The sequence below is a fragment of the Salmo salar genome, chromosome 15 (genome assembly GCF_965601325.2).
Source record: "Salmo salar chromosome 15, fSalSal1, whole genome shotgun sequence".
Lineage (NCBI taxonomy): Eukaryota > Metazoa > Chordata > Actinopteri > Salmoniformes > Salmonidae > Salmo > Salmo salar.
In genome coordinates this window covers 30,098,268-30,113,998 of record NC_138305.1, presented here as the reverse complement: position 1 = coordinate 30,113,998, position 15,731 = coordinate 30,098,268, and the positions used below count along the sequence as shown (strand labels likewise).

The window sequence follows — 15,731 nt, the reverse complement described above, 5'->3', positions numbered from 1 at the left end:
AATCTATAATTCTTTAAATGACAATATAATATTTTAGCAATGTTTTCTAATTTTAATTATTTAATTTGTGACGCTGACTTGACTGCCGGTTATTGGAGGGAAACGATTTCCTCAACATCAATGCCATAGTAAAACGCTGTTTTTGGATATAAATATGAACTTGATAGAACTAAAAATGCATGCATTGTCTAACATAATGTCCTAGGAGTGTCATCTGATGGAGATTGTAAAAGGTTAGTGCATCATTTTAGCTGGTTTTATGGTTTTGGTGACCCTGTCTTTGACTTGACAAAACATTACACACAACTCTTGTAAATGTACTGTCCTAACATACTCTAAATTTATGCTTTCGCCGTAAAACCTTTTTGAAATCGTAAAATGTGGTTAGATTAAGGAGATGTTTATCTTTCAAATGGTGTAAAATAGTTGTATTTTTGAAAAATTTGAATTTTGACATTTATTTGGATTCAAATTTGCGCTCTTGAAATGCACCTGCTGTTGATGGAGTGCACCACGGGTGGCACGCTAGCGTCCCACCTAGCCCATAGAGGTTAAGCTTTGAACAGAAATACAATTCTATCACATTAACATCAGTACATAGCCTCTCTACATATTCCAAATAGCTTTAATCTTATTAAATCATTGTATACAACCATTTAGATGTAAGTCCCATAGCTGAGGCTATTATATAAACATTATTATGGTAATATGGCAATATTGTTTCTAATGAGCCTCACAAAATTGTACCAAGCGGACCAGTTCGTAGCTGGATTTTTCACTGATCTTTTATACCTTCTCCAGAACATAAATGTCGTTCGGTACCCCAATTCTGTGAGTTGGAAGAATTTCCCTTGTCTCTCTATGAAACCCCTCTCTGTCTCAACTGGGCCATGCGGCAGGACATTCTCCTTTAGAATTTTACGACCGCCTTCAGAGGGCCTGGGTAGGGAGAGGTAGGTAGGGGGATGGTGCAAGGGGGAGGGGGTCAACTGTGCTCCCTGTTCCCAGAGAGAGGGCAACGTCATGACATCAGTGTTCTGCCATGGACAGCAAAAAGCCCGGATCTCAATCCCATTGAGCACGTCTGGGACCTGTTGAATCGGAGGGAGAGTGCTAGGGCCATTCCCCCAGAAATGTCAGGGAACTTGCAGGTGCCTTGGTGGAAGAGTGGGGTAACATCTCAACATCTCACAGCAAGAACTGGCAAATCTGGTGCAGTCCATGAGGAGGAGATGCACTGCAGTACTTAATGCAGCTGGTAGCCACACCAGATACTGACTGTTACTTTTGATTTTGACCCCCCCTTTGTTCAGGGACCGATTATTCCATTTATGTTTGTCACATGTCTGTGGAACTTGTAGGCGGTCGTAAAATATCTACACATGTTAAGTTTGCTGAAAATAAACAGTTGACAGTGAGAGAGCGTTTCTATTTTTGCTGAGTTTATATAAATAATATAATATATAAATAATATTGTTAGTGTTACGCCCGAGAACATTACAAAAGTAAACAGCCAAAGGGAATCAGAAATCACATTTACTGATTCCTGTCACTTTTTTCACGTGCTCGTTTCTGAAGTTCCATTGTTATTTGAGTAAATGGACATGAAGAAACGTTTACTAAGGTGTAATGTGGTCTGCGTGTAGCTTGTGTAGAGGAGTCAGGCGCAGGACAGCAGATATGAGTAAATAAACGTAATTTACTCAAAATAGACAAATATAATACAATAAAGCGAGCCCACATAACGGACCGTCTTACATACAAACAATTACTCACAAACAAACATGGGGGAACAGAGGGTTAAATAATGAACAAGTAATTGGGGGATTGAAACCAGGTGTGTAAGACAAAGACAAAACAAATGGAAAATGAAAAGTGGATCGGCGACGGCTAGAAGGCCGGTGACGTCGACCGCCGAACGCCGCCGGAACAAGGAGAGGGACCGACTTCGGCGGAAGTTGTGACATAAGGTAGCTGAATTCAAAAGTAACCCACCTCATGACTTTACTACGGATATAGAGGAAGAGAAAAAGCCGTTTGAAATCCTTCTCTTTGCAAAAATCCTGTGCGTGTGTTCTCACGTGTGCAGACGGGTTCGGGGTGATATGTGTACCGGTATGAGTCTTGAAATCAATAAGGCATTATTTTCCCTCCGCTACATCTCCAAACCCTATTTCCCTGAGATGTTTCCCATTGGTTTAGGGACCGCCGGTTGGTCCAAGCCCATGATGGGAGCAGTCAAGCTATATAAATCATTTTTTCATGTTGTGATTATGAGGGTAGTGTGTCTTGAGCAGCTTCCATCAGACATACCAGCGTATCCAGCGTATCCAGCCCTGTCAAAGACATGTCATCATTAATCTTCATGTCCCTGTATGACTTTTAAAGCTGTAAAAGGTGTGACGATGGATGAGCGGTCACAGTGGAGCCACATAGTTATAGAGATTAGTAGAAGTACTGTATCACATAGTGAGCCGACCTTGTTTATAGTGCATCATGGGATGCACTGATAGCAGGCTTGGGGTAAATTCCAATAAATTATATCTCTCTCATTCATTCTCTGATCTCTCTCTCTCTCTCTCTGATCTCTCTCTCTCTCTACATCTCTCTCCCTTTCTGATCTCTCCCTCTCAACTTCTCTCTCGAACCATGTCTAGTGTATATTAGTAGGTAACATGTTAGTATAGGGGGCATACAGTGTCTTGTAAAAGTATTCATCCCCCTTGGAGTTTTTCCTATTTTGTTGCATTACAACCTGAATTTAAATTGATTTTATTTGGATTTCATGTAATGGACATACACAAAATATGTATATGTATTCACCCCCTTTGATATGAAGCCCCTAAATAAGATCTGGTGCAACCAACTACCTTCAGAAGTCCCATAATTAGTTAAATAAAGTCCACCTGTGTGCAATCTAAGGGCACCACCAAGCAAGCGGCACCATGAAGACCAAGGAGCTCTCCAAACAGGTCAGGGACAAAGTTGTGGAGACATACAGATCAGGGTTGGGTTATCAAAAAATATTCCAAACTTTGAACATCCCACAGAGCACCATTAAATCCATTATTAAAAAATTGAAAGAATATGGCACCACAACAAACCTGCCTAGAGAGGGCTGCCCACCAAAACTCACAGACCAGGCAAGGAGGGCAATAATCAGAGAGGCAACAAAGAGATCAAAGAGAACCTTGAAGGAGCTGCAAAGCTCCACAGTGGAGATTGGAGTATCTGTCCATAGGACCACTTTAAGCCGTACACTCCACAGAGCTGGGCTTTATGGAAGAGTGGCCAGAAAAAGGCCATTGCTTAAAGAAAACATATATATAAGCAAACACGTTTGGTGTTTGCCAAAAGGCATGTTGGAGACTCCCCAAACATATGGAAGAAGGTACTCTAGTCAGATGAGACAAAAATATAGCTTTTTGGCCATCAAGGAAAACCTTATGTCTGGCGCAAACCCAACACCTCCTATCACCCCTAGAACATCATCCCCACAGTGAAGTCTCATGTTTTTCATCGGCAGAGACTGGGAAACTGGTCAGAATTGAAGGAATGATGGATGGCGCTAAATACAGGGACATTCTTGGGGGAAACCTGTTCCAGTCTTCCAGAGATTTGAGACTGGGACAGAGGTTCACCTTCCAGCAGGACAATGACCCTAAGCATACTGCTAAAGCAACACTTAAGTGGTTTAAGGGGAAACATTTAAATGTCTTGAAATGGCCTAGTCAAAGCCCAGACCTCAATCCAATTGAGAATCTGTGGTATGACTTAAAGATTTCTGTACACCAGCGGAACCCATCCAACTTGAAGGAGCTGGAGCAGTTTTGCCTTGAAGAATGGGCAAAAATCCCAGTGGCTAGATGTGCCAAGCTTGTAGAGACATACCCCAAGAGACTTGCAGCTGTAATTGCTGCAAATGGTGGCTCTACAAAGTATTGACTTTGGGGGGGGGGGGGGGGGGGGGGTGAATAGTTATGCACGCTCAAGTTTTCAGTTTTTTTGTTTATTTCTTGTTTGTTTCAGAATAAAAAAATATTTTGCATCTTCAAAGCATGTTATGTAAATCAAATGATAAACCCCCCCAAAAAAAATCTATTTTAATTCCAGGTTGTAAGGCAACAAAATAAGAAAAATGCCAAGGGGGTGAATACTTCCGCAGAAGTAATTGAAAGTAGCCCTTTTTTCAATGATTTAATTGGAATTTTAGTTTGACCCCAACACTGACTTATTGCGCCTCTGATCACCCATTATTGTGACACAGCATTAGGATAAGCTTTTTACCACAGATATGAAAATTCCCTGTACCTACATGATGTATGGTCAACAAAATGTCAAGAGTGGCTACATCTTTTATCTGTGTTTTTTTTAATTCTGTACATCTTCTGAACTTTTCTTGTACATCTGATGGTGTTAGCTACTGCTCATCGTTGACGCTAATATCTTTATCTTTCTCTCTTTTTCTCCCTCTCCCCCTCATAGTTGAGGTGGACCCGGATCTGGACAAAGAGTCCCAGGAGTACCTGGAGGCTTTGGAGCAGGCCACGGGCGAGCTGGAGTACTGTGTCAACCTATGCAAGTCGCGTGTCATGATGGAGACCTGCTTCGACATCGTGGTGTCGGCGACCGCTGTCACGCAAGGGGGGCAACAGAAAGGAGGTGTGGAGGTGTGAGAAAGCGAGAGCAAGTGAGAGAAAGTCGACGTGAAAGGGCAACGGAGCAAAACAAGCGGTTCAGAGCCTGAGAGACTGATGATAGAGTCAAAGGAGGAGAAAAGGCCGATGGGAAAGAGGACTAACGTGAAAGTCAACCGGTGTAGGTTACAGAAGTTAATGTGAATGGATAAAGGAACAGAGGTGCAGGTGTGCTACTTGTACAGTAGAGAAAGCCTGGCTTCGATCAGAGTACAATTAAATGGAACTTTGGACAAACTTTCTACGTTTCCTGTGGGAGGAAGGAAAGCTCTAACCGAGGACGACCGAACACCTTTGTCACCGTCACCAGAAAGTGCCTTGATCTGACTGATTCCAAGGGAATATCTTTTTTCTGATCAGTGCTAGTCTTAAAAACCAGCTTACCCGAGCAAACTCTAAATGTATTCCTTATGAGAAAAATTGTATTTTGTATTGTATTGTTGTATAGTGTATTTATATGATTACAAAGTATGTAAAAAAAATTATATCTTTTTGGGTATGATGAAAAAAAAAAACATGAATAAAATGAGAGAAAAGCAATAAGTTGATCGTTATTGCATACCCGAACCTTTGCCTTTCTTTGTGTTCAAAAATGTTTTACAGCCTTCTACGCCAGTAGTGAGAAGTTCTGTTGGCCAATGAGTTTCCTTTGAGTAAGAACAAATGTTACGCAAACGTTTGTATCCGTTCCGAATGTCTGCGCTAGTAGAAGGCTGTCAGGATTGATTTGAGCTCAAAACTGACTTGCGGTTGGTTATAAGCTCAGTTTGCAGTCAGTTGTGCAGAAAAATGTGCAATCCATACGGAATGGCATTGTCTCTTATAGTTACCGTCATCTTGCGAGATTCTGATCTGCAAAGAGAGAGAGAGAGAGAGAGAGAGAGAGAGAGAGACATTCCCAAAGGTCTTTGCAGAAGTCTTTGACCTTGTGGCGTTTAAGTAATGTGACCGGTGGTAGCTCGTAAATCAGCCAGTTGCCATTTAAGTGCCCAAGACTTGATTCAATGCCCAGTTCTGCAGTGCGTTAAAGAGAACAATGTTGAAAATCTGTGCCAGATTCGGGACACAATTTCACTCATTTCTACCTGCTTGCAGTGTTGGGGTATATTGCAATTTAATTCCAGTTAATTAACATATTGTATTCATTTTGAAAGCTACCCGTTTCATAAAATATATACATTTATCAAACATTTCACTTTATAATAAGTCAATTTCGGAGCTGGATTGGTGATGGAATTGACCCAACTCTAGCTGAGGCATTTCCCATTGATATCCTTGTGAAAGAACTCACAAAATATGAATGAGGTTTGAAATGTATGACTAAACTTGTTTCAATCAAGTGGCTATGTGAAGGAAGCACAATGTGATGTCTGTCTCCGTAAGGGTTGGAGGTGAGAAGCCTGCCAATGATATGAGGAAACTAGTTCTGACTATGCATTCCAACCCCTTTTCACCCACCAATGTGCAGTGAGTCTAATACCACAAATACCGCAGTGTTGGGTTATTCACTATATATATATATGTTGCACTGTGTCCTGTGCTTTTTGTCCTAAATGCTGAATTTTTTTATTTTTTATCTCAAATGGTTAGTTGGTCCTCATGCAAGCCCTATGTTAGTACGTCATCTCTGAGAACTTCTCTAGAGTCGTATCAATGGGCTCAATGGGCCAGATAAGGCATAGATACATTGCATTTCCCTCTGGACTGTCAACAAGTCAAACATTTACCTCTGTTGCGTTTTGAAGTGTTTTCTTTCCCTTGCAAACATGTACTGTACGTTTGTGTTAGATTACCTTGGTTAAGAGGTTGAAACCATCTAATGAAAATGTACTCTTCTTTTGTCCTACTATGGAGGAATTCTCAGGCCCTTTTTAGAAGTTGCTGCATGAGATCATTCTTAGCATTTTCGTAACATGCCTTGGTATTCAGTTAAAAAAAAAAAAAGTTTAGCCAAACAAACACATTTCTAAGATGTGTTGACCTGGTAATGTAAGATCTTTAATATATAAACCCTTTTTCCTATTGTCTTTGGTTTTATACTGTACAGTTTTCTAATCATTTGTAAAAAGGAAAAAGAAAGGAAATGTATAGTATTACAGTTTGCATTGATTCATACGTGTCAATAAAGGATTTTAATCCTCTTGTTTATAGTAGACTGTGGAAATCGAAGTTATTTACTTATTTTTCACCTCTGATACAGCAGAAACATTCTGAGTGAAGCATCAGTGTGATTTTCTTTATCTGCAATTGATTACATTTTGGCCTAAGAGTACAATTGATACTTTATGTCACATCCATATCATGGACAAGCATCCTATCTACATCAAACAACATTATCTCTCTATGCTAGCATTTCAGACATTTGAAATTATCTCGTTGATCTATTTACCCAAGCACCTGGAAGCATTTGCATATGGGACCAGAGAAGAGAACGCACATGCTGCATACACGAAGCCCTGCTGTTTTTATAATTAGTCAGACAGGACCCAGCCACAGTCTGTCTGCTAATTGCTCAAATGTACACTCTACTGTATGATATGGTCTGAATACGCTAGCTTCTAGGGCCCTGTTCGAATACTGTAAAATGCATCCTTCCTTCCCTGATTCCTTGAGGTAAGAACAGATCTATAAGCGATTGGATAGGTGTAAGAAAGGTTACCACCCAATTACTTTCACCAATCCAACCAATTCAGATCTCTGATTACTTCTAGGAAGGTAGGAAAGAAGGATGCATTTCTGAAGTTTTCCAAAAGGGCCCGTGATTTGCGCTCAGAGAACCCATATTATCAAACCGCTAATGCTACAAATTGCTTTTTCTTACCTCAGAGAGATGGCATTGCCATTCATCACATCCAAAAACACTCTTGACTGATTTTCACTTGCTAGGTACATCCAAAAAGTTAGAGGATTCACTACGGTTAGGTTTTAAGATACACATTCTTGAAAATGGACTGGCCAAAGAAATAACAATTTCTTTGTATTAATGTTGCTGTTTACTTTTCCTCACAGGGGGTTCGAATGGAGTACATCTCTGCCACAGTAGTCGTTGGAGCAGTTAAATGCGCATATGGAAGTTAACGTGGGTTGCTTTCAAGGCAAAAAGACAGCAGCCTTTTCTCTAAATGCCGAGTTTTTGATTTCCAAAAGCAGCAGGAAAATGTTGGCTGACACATACTGCCCTCTCTTTCCCTTCTATATAGGAGTCTACATGAGACGTTCATTTAATGGTCCACTCCTCTGGCAAAACAAATGTTGAGTTTTGTTTTCTTTTATGGGTGTCCAGTGAGCACAGCTGCTCCGATACGAAGCCAAGCAAACTGTATCCTCTGAATATAAACCAATTTGTGATAAAATATGTTTTATCAAGGTGACAGATAGTATGCTTGTCTCGATACAGCTTATAAACAAAATGTACAGCATTTAAAGGGTGACTGCACTTCCTGATTTGACCTCATTTTAGATTTGGCTCATTAAGAAATACTAACGGCCATGACTGAATTCAAAGGTGAGTTGGTTTTGGGGATGTAGTTTGATGTGGGTGTCTCGTGTGTGTGTGTTCGCAGGTGGGATGAGTTAGCCCAATTAGCCTATCTCCGGGGCTAGTTAGGGACCATAAAAAATTACAAAATGTAAATGAGACAATATTTTCATGTTGCACTCCTTTTCGTTTTCTCAAATGCTTTCAATTGTTTTGTTTGTCACATTTGAGCCACCATAGAAACAAAATAGCTAGAAACACTTCCTCAAAATAGTCAGAATTAATAGTCAAGATAAATCAAGAAATCTGTCATTTATTTTGACGTTTCTGCTGAGGAGGCCTTAGTCGCGCAATTTTACATCTAGCTAAGATATTTGGTGCAGTATTTCTCAAGTGAAAAAATTTGAAAACTAGTACTCTTTTGTAGAATGACAACAAACAATTAATGTTCCCACTCCTACTAGGTGTAGTACTGTTGACCAAACACAGACGATTGGGTGTAGATTTTGGCTACTGAACTTGTTGTGAGCAAGAACAGCCGAACCCCTGCCGAAGACCAAACCGAACAAAAACATACAGTAAGCTTTACTGTCTCCAAAGTGTGCACAGGTCCTAAGTAATTTCAATGCACTTTTATGACTCAAAGAAGAGTCTTCAACTATAAGGTGCTTTCTTGAGCTCTCCTAGATTTTTTATTTAATTTTTTATTTCACCTTTATTTAATCAGGTAGGCTAATTGAGAACAAGTTCTCATTTACAACTGTGACCTGGCCAAGATAAAGCAAAGCAGTGCAACACAAACAACAACGCAGAGTTACACAAGGAATAAAGAAACATACAGTCAATAATACAATAGAAAAAGTATATACAGTGTGTGCATACAGTGTGTGCAAATGAGTTAGGATATCCGGGGTAAGGCAATAAATAGGCATAGTGGCAAAATAATTGGAGTGATAGGTGTGCAGAAGATGAATGTGCAAGTAAAGATACTGGGGTGCAAAGGAGCAAAATAAATAAATAACAGTATGGGGATGAGGTAGTTGGATGGGCTATTTACAGATGGGCTATGTACAGGTGCAGTGATCTGTGAGCTGCTCTGACAGCTGGTGCTTGAAGTTAGTGAGGGAGATATGAGTCTCCAGCTTCAGTGATTTTTGCAGTTCTTTCCAGTCATTGGCAGCAGAGAAATGGAAGGAAAGGCGGCCAAAGGAGGAATTGTCTTTGGGGGTGATCAGTGAAATATACCTGCTGGAGCGGGTGCTACGGGTGGGTGCTGCTATGGTGACCAGTGAGCTGAGATAAGGCGGGGCTTGACCTAGCAAAGACTTATAGATGACCTGGAGCCAGTGGGTTTGACGACGAATTTGAAGCGAGTGCCAGCCAACGAGAGCATACAGGTCGCAGTGGTGGGTAGTATATGTGACTGTGGTGACAAAACGGATGGCGCTGTGATAGACTGCATCCAATTTGCTGAGTAGAGTGTTGGAGGCTATTTTGTAAATGACATCACCGAAGTCAAGGATTGGTAGGATATTTAGTTTTACGAGGGTATGTTTGGCAGCATGAGTGAAGAACGCTTTGTTGCGAAATAGGAAGCCGATTCTAGAATTAATTTTGGATTGGAGATGCTTAATGTGAGTCTGGAAGGAGAGTTTACAGTCTAACCAGACACCTAGGTATTTGTAGTTGTCCACATATTCTAAGCCAGAACCGTCCAGAGTAGTAATGCTGGACGGGCCGGGCAGGTGTGGGCAGCGATTGGTTGAAGAGCATGCACTTAGTTTTACTTGCATTTAAGAGCAGTTGGAGGCCATGGAAGGAGTGTTGTATGGCATTGAAGCTCATCTGGAGGTTAGTTAACACAGTGTCCAAAGAAAGGCCAGAAGTATACAGAATGGTGTTGTCTGCATAGAGGTGGATCAGAGAATCACCAGCAGCAAGAGCGACATCATTGATGTATACAGGAGAAGAGAGTCGGCCCGAGAATTGAACACTGTGGCACCCCATAGAGACTGCCAGAGGTCTGGACAACAGGCCCTCCGATTTGACACACTGAACTCTGTCTGAGAAGTAGTTAGTAAACCAGGCGAGGCAGTCATTTGAGAAACCAAGGCTGTTGAGTCTGCCGATAAGAATGCGGTGATTGACAGAGTCGAAAGCCTTGGCCAGGTCGATGAATACGGCTGCACGGTATTGTCTTTTATCGATGGCGGTTATGATATCATTTAGGATCTTGAGTGTGGCTGAGGTGCACCCATGACCAGCTCGGAAACCAGATTGTATAGCGGAGAAGGTATGGTGGGATTCGAAATGGTCGGTGATCTGTTTGTTAACTTGGCTTTCGAAGACCTTAGAAAGGCAGGGTAGGATAGATATAGGTCTGTAGCAGTTTGGGTCTAGAGTGTCTCCCCCTTTGAAGAGGGGGATGACCGATCTTTGGGGATCTCAGACGATAGAAAAGAGAGGTTGAACAGGCTAGTAATAGGAGTTGCAACAGTTTCGGCAGATAACTTTAGAAAGAGAGGGTCCTGATTGTCTAGCCCGGCTGATTTGTAGGGTCCAGATTTTGCAACTCTTTCAGAACATCAGCTATCTGCATTTGGGTGAAGGATAAATGGGGGAAGCTTGGGCAAGTGTGGGGGGTGCAGGGCTGTTGACCGGAGTAGGGGTAGCCAGGTGGAAAGCATGGCCAGCCTTAGAAAAATGCTTATTGACATGCTCAATTATTGTGGATTTATCGGTGGTGACAGTGTTTCCTTTCCTCAGTGCAATGGGCAGCTGGGAGGAGGTGCTCTTATTCTTCATTGACTTTACAGTGTCCAATAAGTTTTTGTAGTTTGTGCTACAGGATGCAAATGTCTGTTTGAAAAATCTAGCCTTTGCTTTCCTAACTGCCTGTGTTTGTTGGTTCCTAACTTCCCTGAAAAGTTGCATATCGCGGGGGCTATTCGATGCTAATGCAGTACGCCACAGGATGTTTTTGTGCTTGTCAAGGGCAGTCAGGTCTGGAGTGAGCCAAGGGCTATATCTGTTCCTTGTTCAAAAATTTTTGAATGGGGCATGCTTATTTAAGATGGTATGGAAAGCACTTTTAAAGAATAACCAGGCATTCTCTACTGACGGAATGAGGTCAATGTCCTTCCAAGATACCCGGGCCAGGTCGATTAGAAAGGCCTGCTCGCTGAAGTGTTTTAGGGAGCGTTTGACAGTGATGAGGAGTGGTGGTTTGACCGCAGACCCATTACGGACGCAGGCAATGAGGCAGTGATCGCTGAAATCCTGGTTGAAGACAGCAGAGGTGTATTTGGAGGGCAGGTTGGTTAGGATGATATCTATAAGGGTGCCCGTGTTTACGGATTTGGGGTTGTACCTGGTAGGTTCATTGATCATTTGTGTGAGATTGAGGGCATCAAACTTAGATTGTAGGATGGCCGGGGTGTTAAGCATGTCCCAGTTTAGGTCACCTAGCAGCACGAGCTCTGAAGATAGATGGGGGGCAATCAGTTCACATATGGTGTCCAGGGCACAGCTGGGGGCAGAAGGTGGTCTATAGCAAGCGGCAATGGTGAGAGACTTGTTTCTGGAAAGGTGGATTTTTAAAAGTAGAAGCTCAAATTGTTTGGGCACAGACCTGGATAGTAAGACAGGACTCTGCAGGCTATCTCTGCAGTAGATTGCAACTCCGCCCCCTTTGGCAGTTCTATCTTGTCAGAAAATGTTATAGTTAGGGATGGAAATTTCAGGGTTTTTGGTGGTCTTCCTAAGCCAGGATTTAGACACAGCTAGGACATCTGGGTTGGTAAAGTGTGCTTAAGCAGTGAATAAAACAAACTTAGGGAGGAGGCTTCTAATGTTAACATGCATGAAACCAATGCTTTTACGGTTACAGAAGTCAACAAATGAGAGCGCCTGGGGAATAGGAGTGGAGCTAGGCACTGCAGGGCCTGGATTAACCTCTACATCGCCAGAGGAACAGAGGACGAGTAGGATAAGGGTACGGCTAAAGGCTATAAGAACTGGTCGTCTAGTACGTTCGGAACAGAGAGTAAAAGGAGCAGGTTTCTGGGCACGATAGAATAGATTCAAGGCATAATGTACAGACAAAGGTATGGTAGGAGGCGAATACAGTGGAGGTAAACCTATGCATTGAGTGACGATGAGAGAGATATTTTCTCTAGAAACATAATTTAAACCAGGTGAGGTCACCGCATGTGTGGGATGTGGAACTAAAGGGTTAGCTAAGGCTTATTGAGCAGGGCTAGAGGCTCTACAGTGAAATAAGGCAATAATCACTAACCAAAACAGCAATGGACAAGGCATTTTGACATTAGGGAGAGGCATGTGTAGCCGAGTGATCATAGGGCTCCAGTGAGTAGCTACACGGCGATTCAGACAGCTAGTGGACCGGGGCTAGCAAGCTAGCAGAAGGGCCTTAGAGGGACGTCCCGACGGAAGAAGTCTGTTGTAGCCACCTCGTGTGGTTATTAAGTTGGCAGACCAGTCGTGATGGATCAGCAGGGCTCCGTGTAGTAAAAGGGTCCAGGCCAATAGGCAAAATAGGTATAAGGGGCCCAAGAAATTGGCCAATGGGCCTCTTCAGCTAACAGTCCGATATGCTCTAGACAGCTAGCGGGCCGCGGCTAGCAGGCTAACAGATGGGCATTCAGGGGATGTCGTGACGTAAGAGCCTGTTGAAAAAAACCCTCAGGCAGATTACGTCGGTAGTCCAGTCATGATGGATCGGCGGGTCCGTATCGGCAGTAAAAGGGGTCCAGGCCAATTGGCAAAATAGGTATTGTAGCCGAAGGAGTGGCTGATGGACCTCTTCAGCTGGCTGGGAAATGGGCCTAGCATAGGCTAGCTCCAGGCTAATCGGTGCTTGCTTCGGGACAGAGACGTAAGCCAGGAATGGCCACTCGGATAGCAGCTAGCTATCTGCGATGATCCAGGTGAAAAGGTTCAGAGCTTGCGGTAGGAATCCGGAGATATGGAGAAAAATAAGTCCGATATGCTCTGGTTTGAATCGCGCTGTGCAGACTGGCAAGAGTTGTCCAGGCTAAAGGTTTGCTGATGACCACTAGCAGTGGCTAGCTGACTACTAGCTAGTAGCTAGTTAGCTGGCTAGCCTCTGTTGGGGGTTCCGGTTCTAAAGTAAAGAAAATAGCAGATCCATACCACATTGGGTGAGGTGGATTGCAGCAGAGTATGTTGAAGTTGAGGTTAAGAGAAATATTCAAAAAATATATGCGAAGAAAAAAGATATCAAAATATATATACACGGGACACGACAAGACGAAGACAAAGACGTCTGACTGCTACGCCATCTTGGATTTAGTGCCATTGATGTGCCATTGAGGAACAAGAGCAAGCAGACTTGTTTTGTTTGGAACACAATCTTGCATCCCCACCTTCACACAATTACTTTTGTTGTTTACGCAATCCCAAAATGGCCCATTATAAATCAGGTGAGCATCATTTGAAAGTTTGTTCTATTTCCAACATGACTAGCTATGTTATAAAAACTATCTAAGAGTGTTAGGCTTTCACAAAGCAATTCAGAGAAACATATGGTAATACTGTACTCATAGAAAGGAGTCATGAGTGCATTAAGGTGCGTGTTCTTCACAATAAACAAACATAGGCTCATTCTGTTCAGAACAATCCCGGGTATGACGCCATATCATCATGTAACTGTATATCAAACATAGGCTCATTCTGTTCAGAACAATCCCGGGTATGACACCATGTCATCATGTAACTGTATATCAAACATAGTGGTCATAAACGTTGACATTGTATATGACATGAGTTTATGATATGGAAATGTGAACTGGCTTGCTCGTATGACATCAAAGCGATATTTGTTATAATCTTCAATGTCTCATCTTTCAAAATACATAAATTCCTCTTAATTTACAGCATTTCCTTCACTCAGACAACCAAAAAATAGCAAAAGTTGCCCATTTAGCGGGAGGGATGGAGGCAACTTTTTGTCGCGTGGGGTGCTCAAGTTCAGAACAGCTGTCAGTCAAAACCTATACAGGATTATGAAGCGCAGAGCCTGACCTTTGACGTAATTTACACCATGTTACTGTACAGCCACTCCATTCCATTTTAGGCACTTATCAATGCCCAGATCTGTCATTTTCAACCCTTATATAGGTACGAGTGTAAATCGCTACGGCATTCAAATTTCGAGCCATTGGAATTGTAAAATCTTGTCCCATGTACTTTGTGTAATTTACAGATGGTCCCTAACTAGCCCCATAGGGATATCCAAAGTCAATCCAAAGTCAATTTACCACAGGCATTATTATCGGGTCATGTATAGCTGCACTCCGAATTGATGATTACTTGTCGGCATGTGCGCAGGAGTGAAACAAACCCAACCTTAATTTACGATGTGATGCAGTTATCACCACAAGTCTCACAAAACTCAGTTTGGGACGAGACTGACTTTATGACCAAAACTATCCTATTTACCCTTTGTAGTCAATTTTGACAGTAGAATAAATGTTTCTGACTCTATCGATACCACATAGGCTGTTTTCTAAAAGAGAAGCTGTTTTTTAGGGGCAGTGGCTCTTTAAAGACAAAAATGTGCATCCATTCTGGACAACCTTTATTTTCTCCTTTACCCCTCTCACACAGACCTGCCAACAGACTTGCCCACAGACCTGCCCACAGACCTGCCTACTTACCTGCCAACAGACCTAACAACAGACCTGCCAACAGCCAACTAAGGACATAAGAACATATAGGCTTCAGTGAATATCACTTCATACTTTTAGTTAGTAATTGTTTTGAAAGTTAGAGTTCCCACATTACCACTTGTGCTAAGCTAAAACGTTCCTCAATGTCCTTGTCCTATTCCAACAGTGGGCAGGCACTGGGCAAGATGCCCATTTGATCTGTGTGATTTCGAGAGGGTGCCTTGGGTCTGATCCTGAAATGATGTTGCTGTCTGCATCTGCTCTCACATTAAGTGAAGGTTCTTGAAATGTGCATTTCAGAATTGTTTTAATAAACATTGGAGTAACATAATGGATTTTCAGTTGGTGTTCAAGTATTTAAAACATCCTCAGTAAGTAATTTGTCTTCAGGTTAACCTCTAACCTGAGTCAGTGTGAAAAACATAATGTGTTGCTTTTACTGGCCATTCAAGGTTTACGGGAGATTGAAGATAGTCTCTTTTTTTTTTTTTTAAACACCTTTACATTTATTCAGCTTTTAAAGGCAACATGTTGCCATGGAAACACACATAACATAACTGTTAGTCATATGTCATTGTGAGCATCTATTTTTCAGAGACACACACACACACACACACAAATACAAAAGCTTAAAATACAGATAATATCACCTATATCCTGTCTCTCTTTGAGATGTTACTAATCTGTGTCTTTGTGTCCCCTATACTGTATAATACCCTGCTACCCTGTTAACTTTTAAAGCCTACACTATAACAAAGCACTCACCGTTGCCAGTCAAGCCCGAAAAAGTATAACCAATACGCTTTAATAACATACATTTTTTTATGTATCACTATTGAGTGT

At 42.0% G+C, this 15,731-nt stretch overlaps 1 protein-coding gene across 2 annotated transcripts in view; it reads left to right on the top strand.

The window, feature by feature from the left end:
- kif26aa (kinesin family member 26Aa) overlaps positions 1–6,847 on the top strand; it is a 64,018-nt gene extending 57,171 nt beyond the window's left edge. For both annotated transcript variants that reach the window (XM_082961650.1, XM_014143835.3), the window contains one exon: positions 4,486–6,847. In XM_082961650.1, coding sequence (XP_082817776.1) covers positions 4,486–4,676 — 191 coding nt within the window. In that variant the 3' untranslated portion in view covers positions 4,677–6,847. The remainder of the gene's footprint in view (positions 1–4,485) is intronic.
- Positions 6,848–15,731: the final 8,884 nt, after the last annotated feature.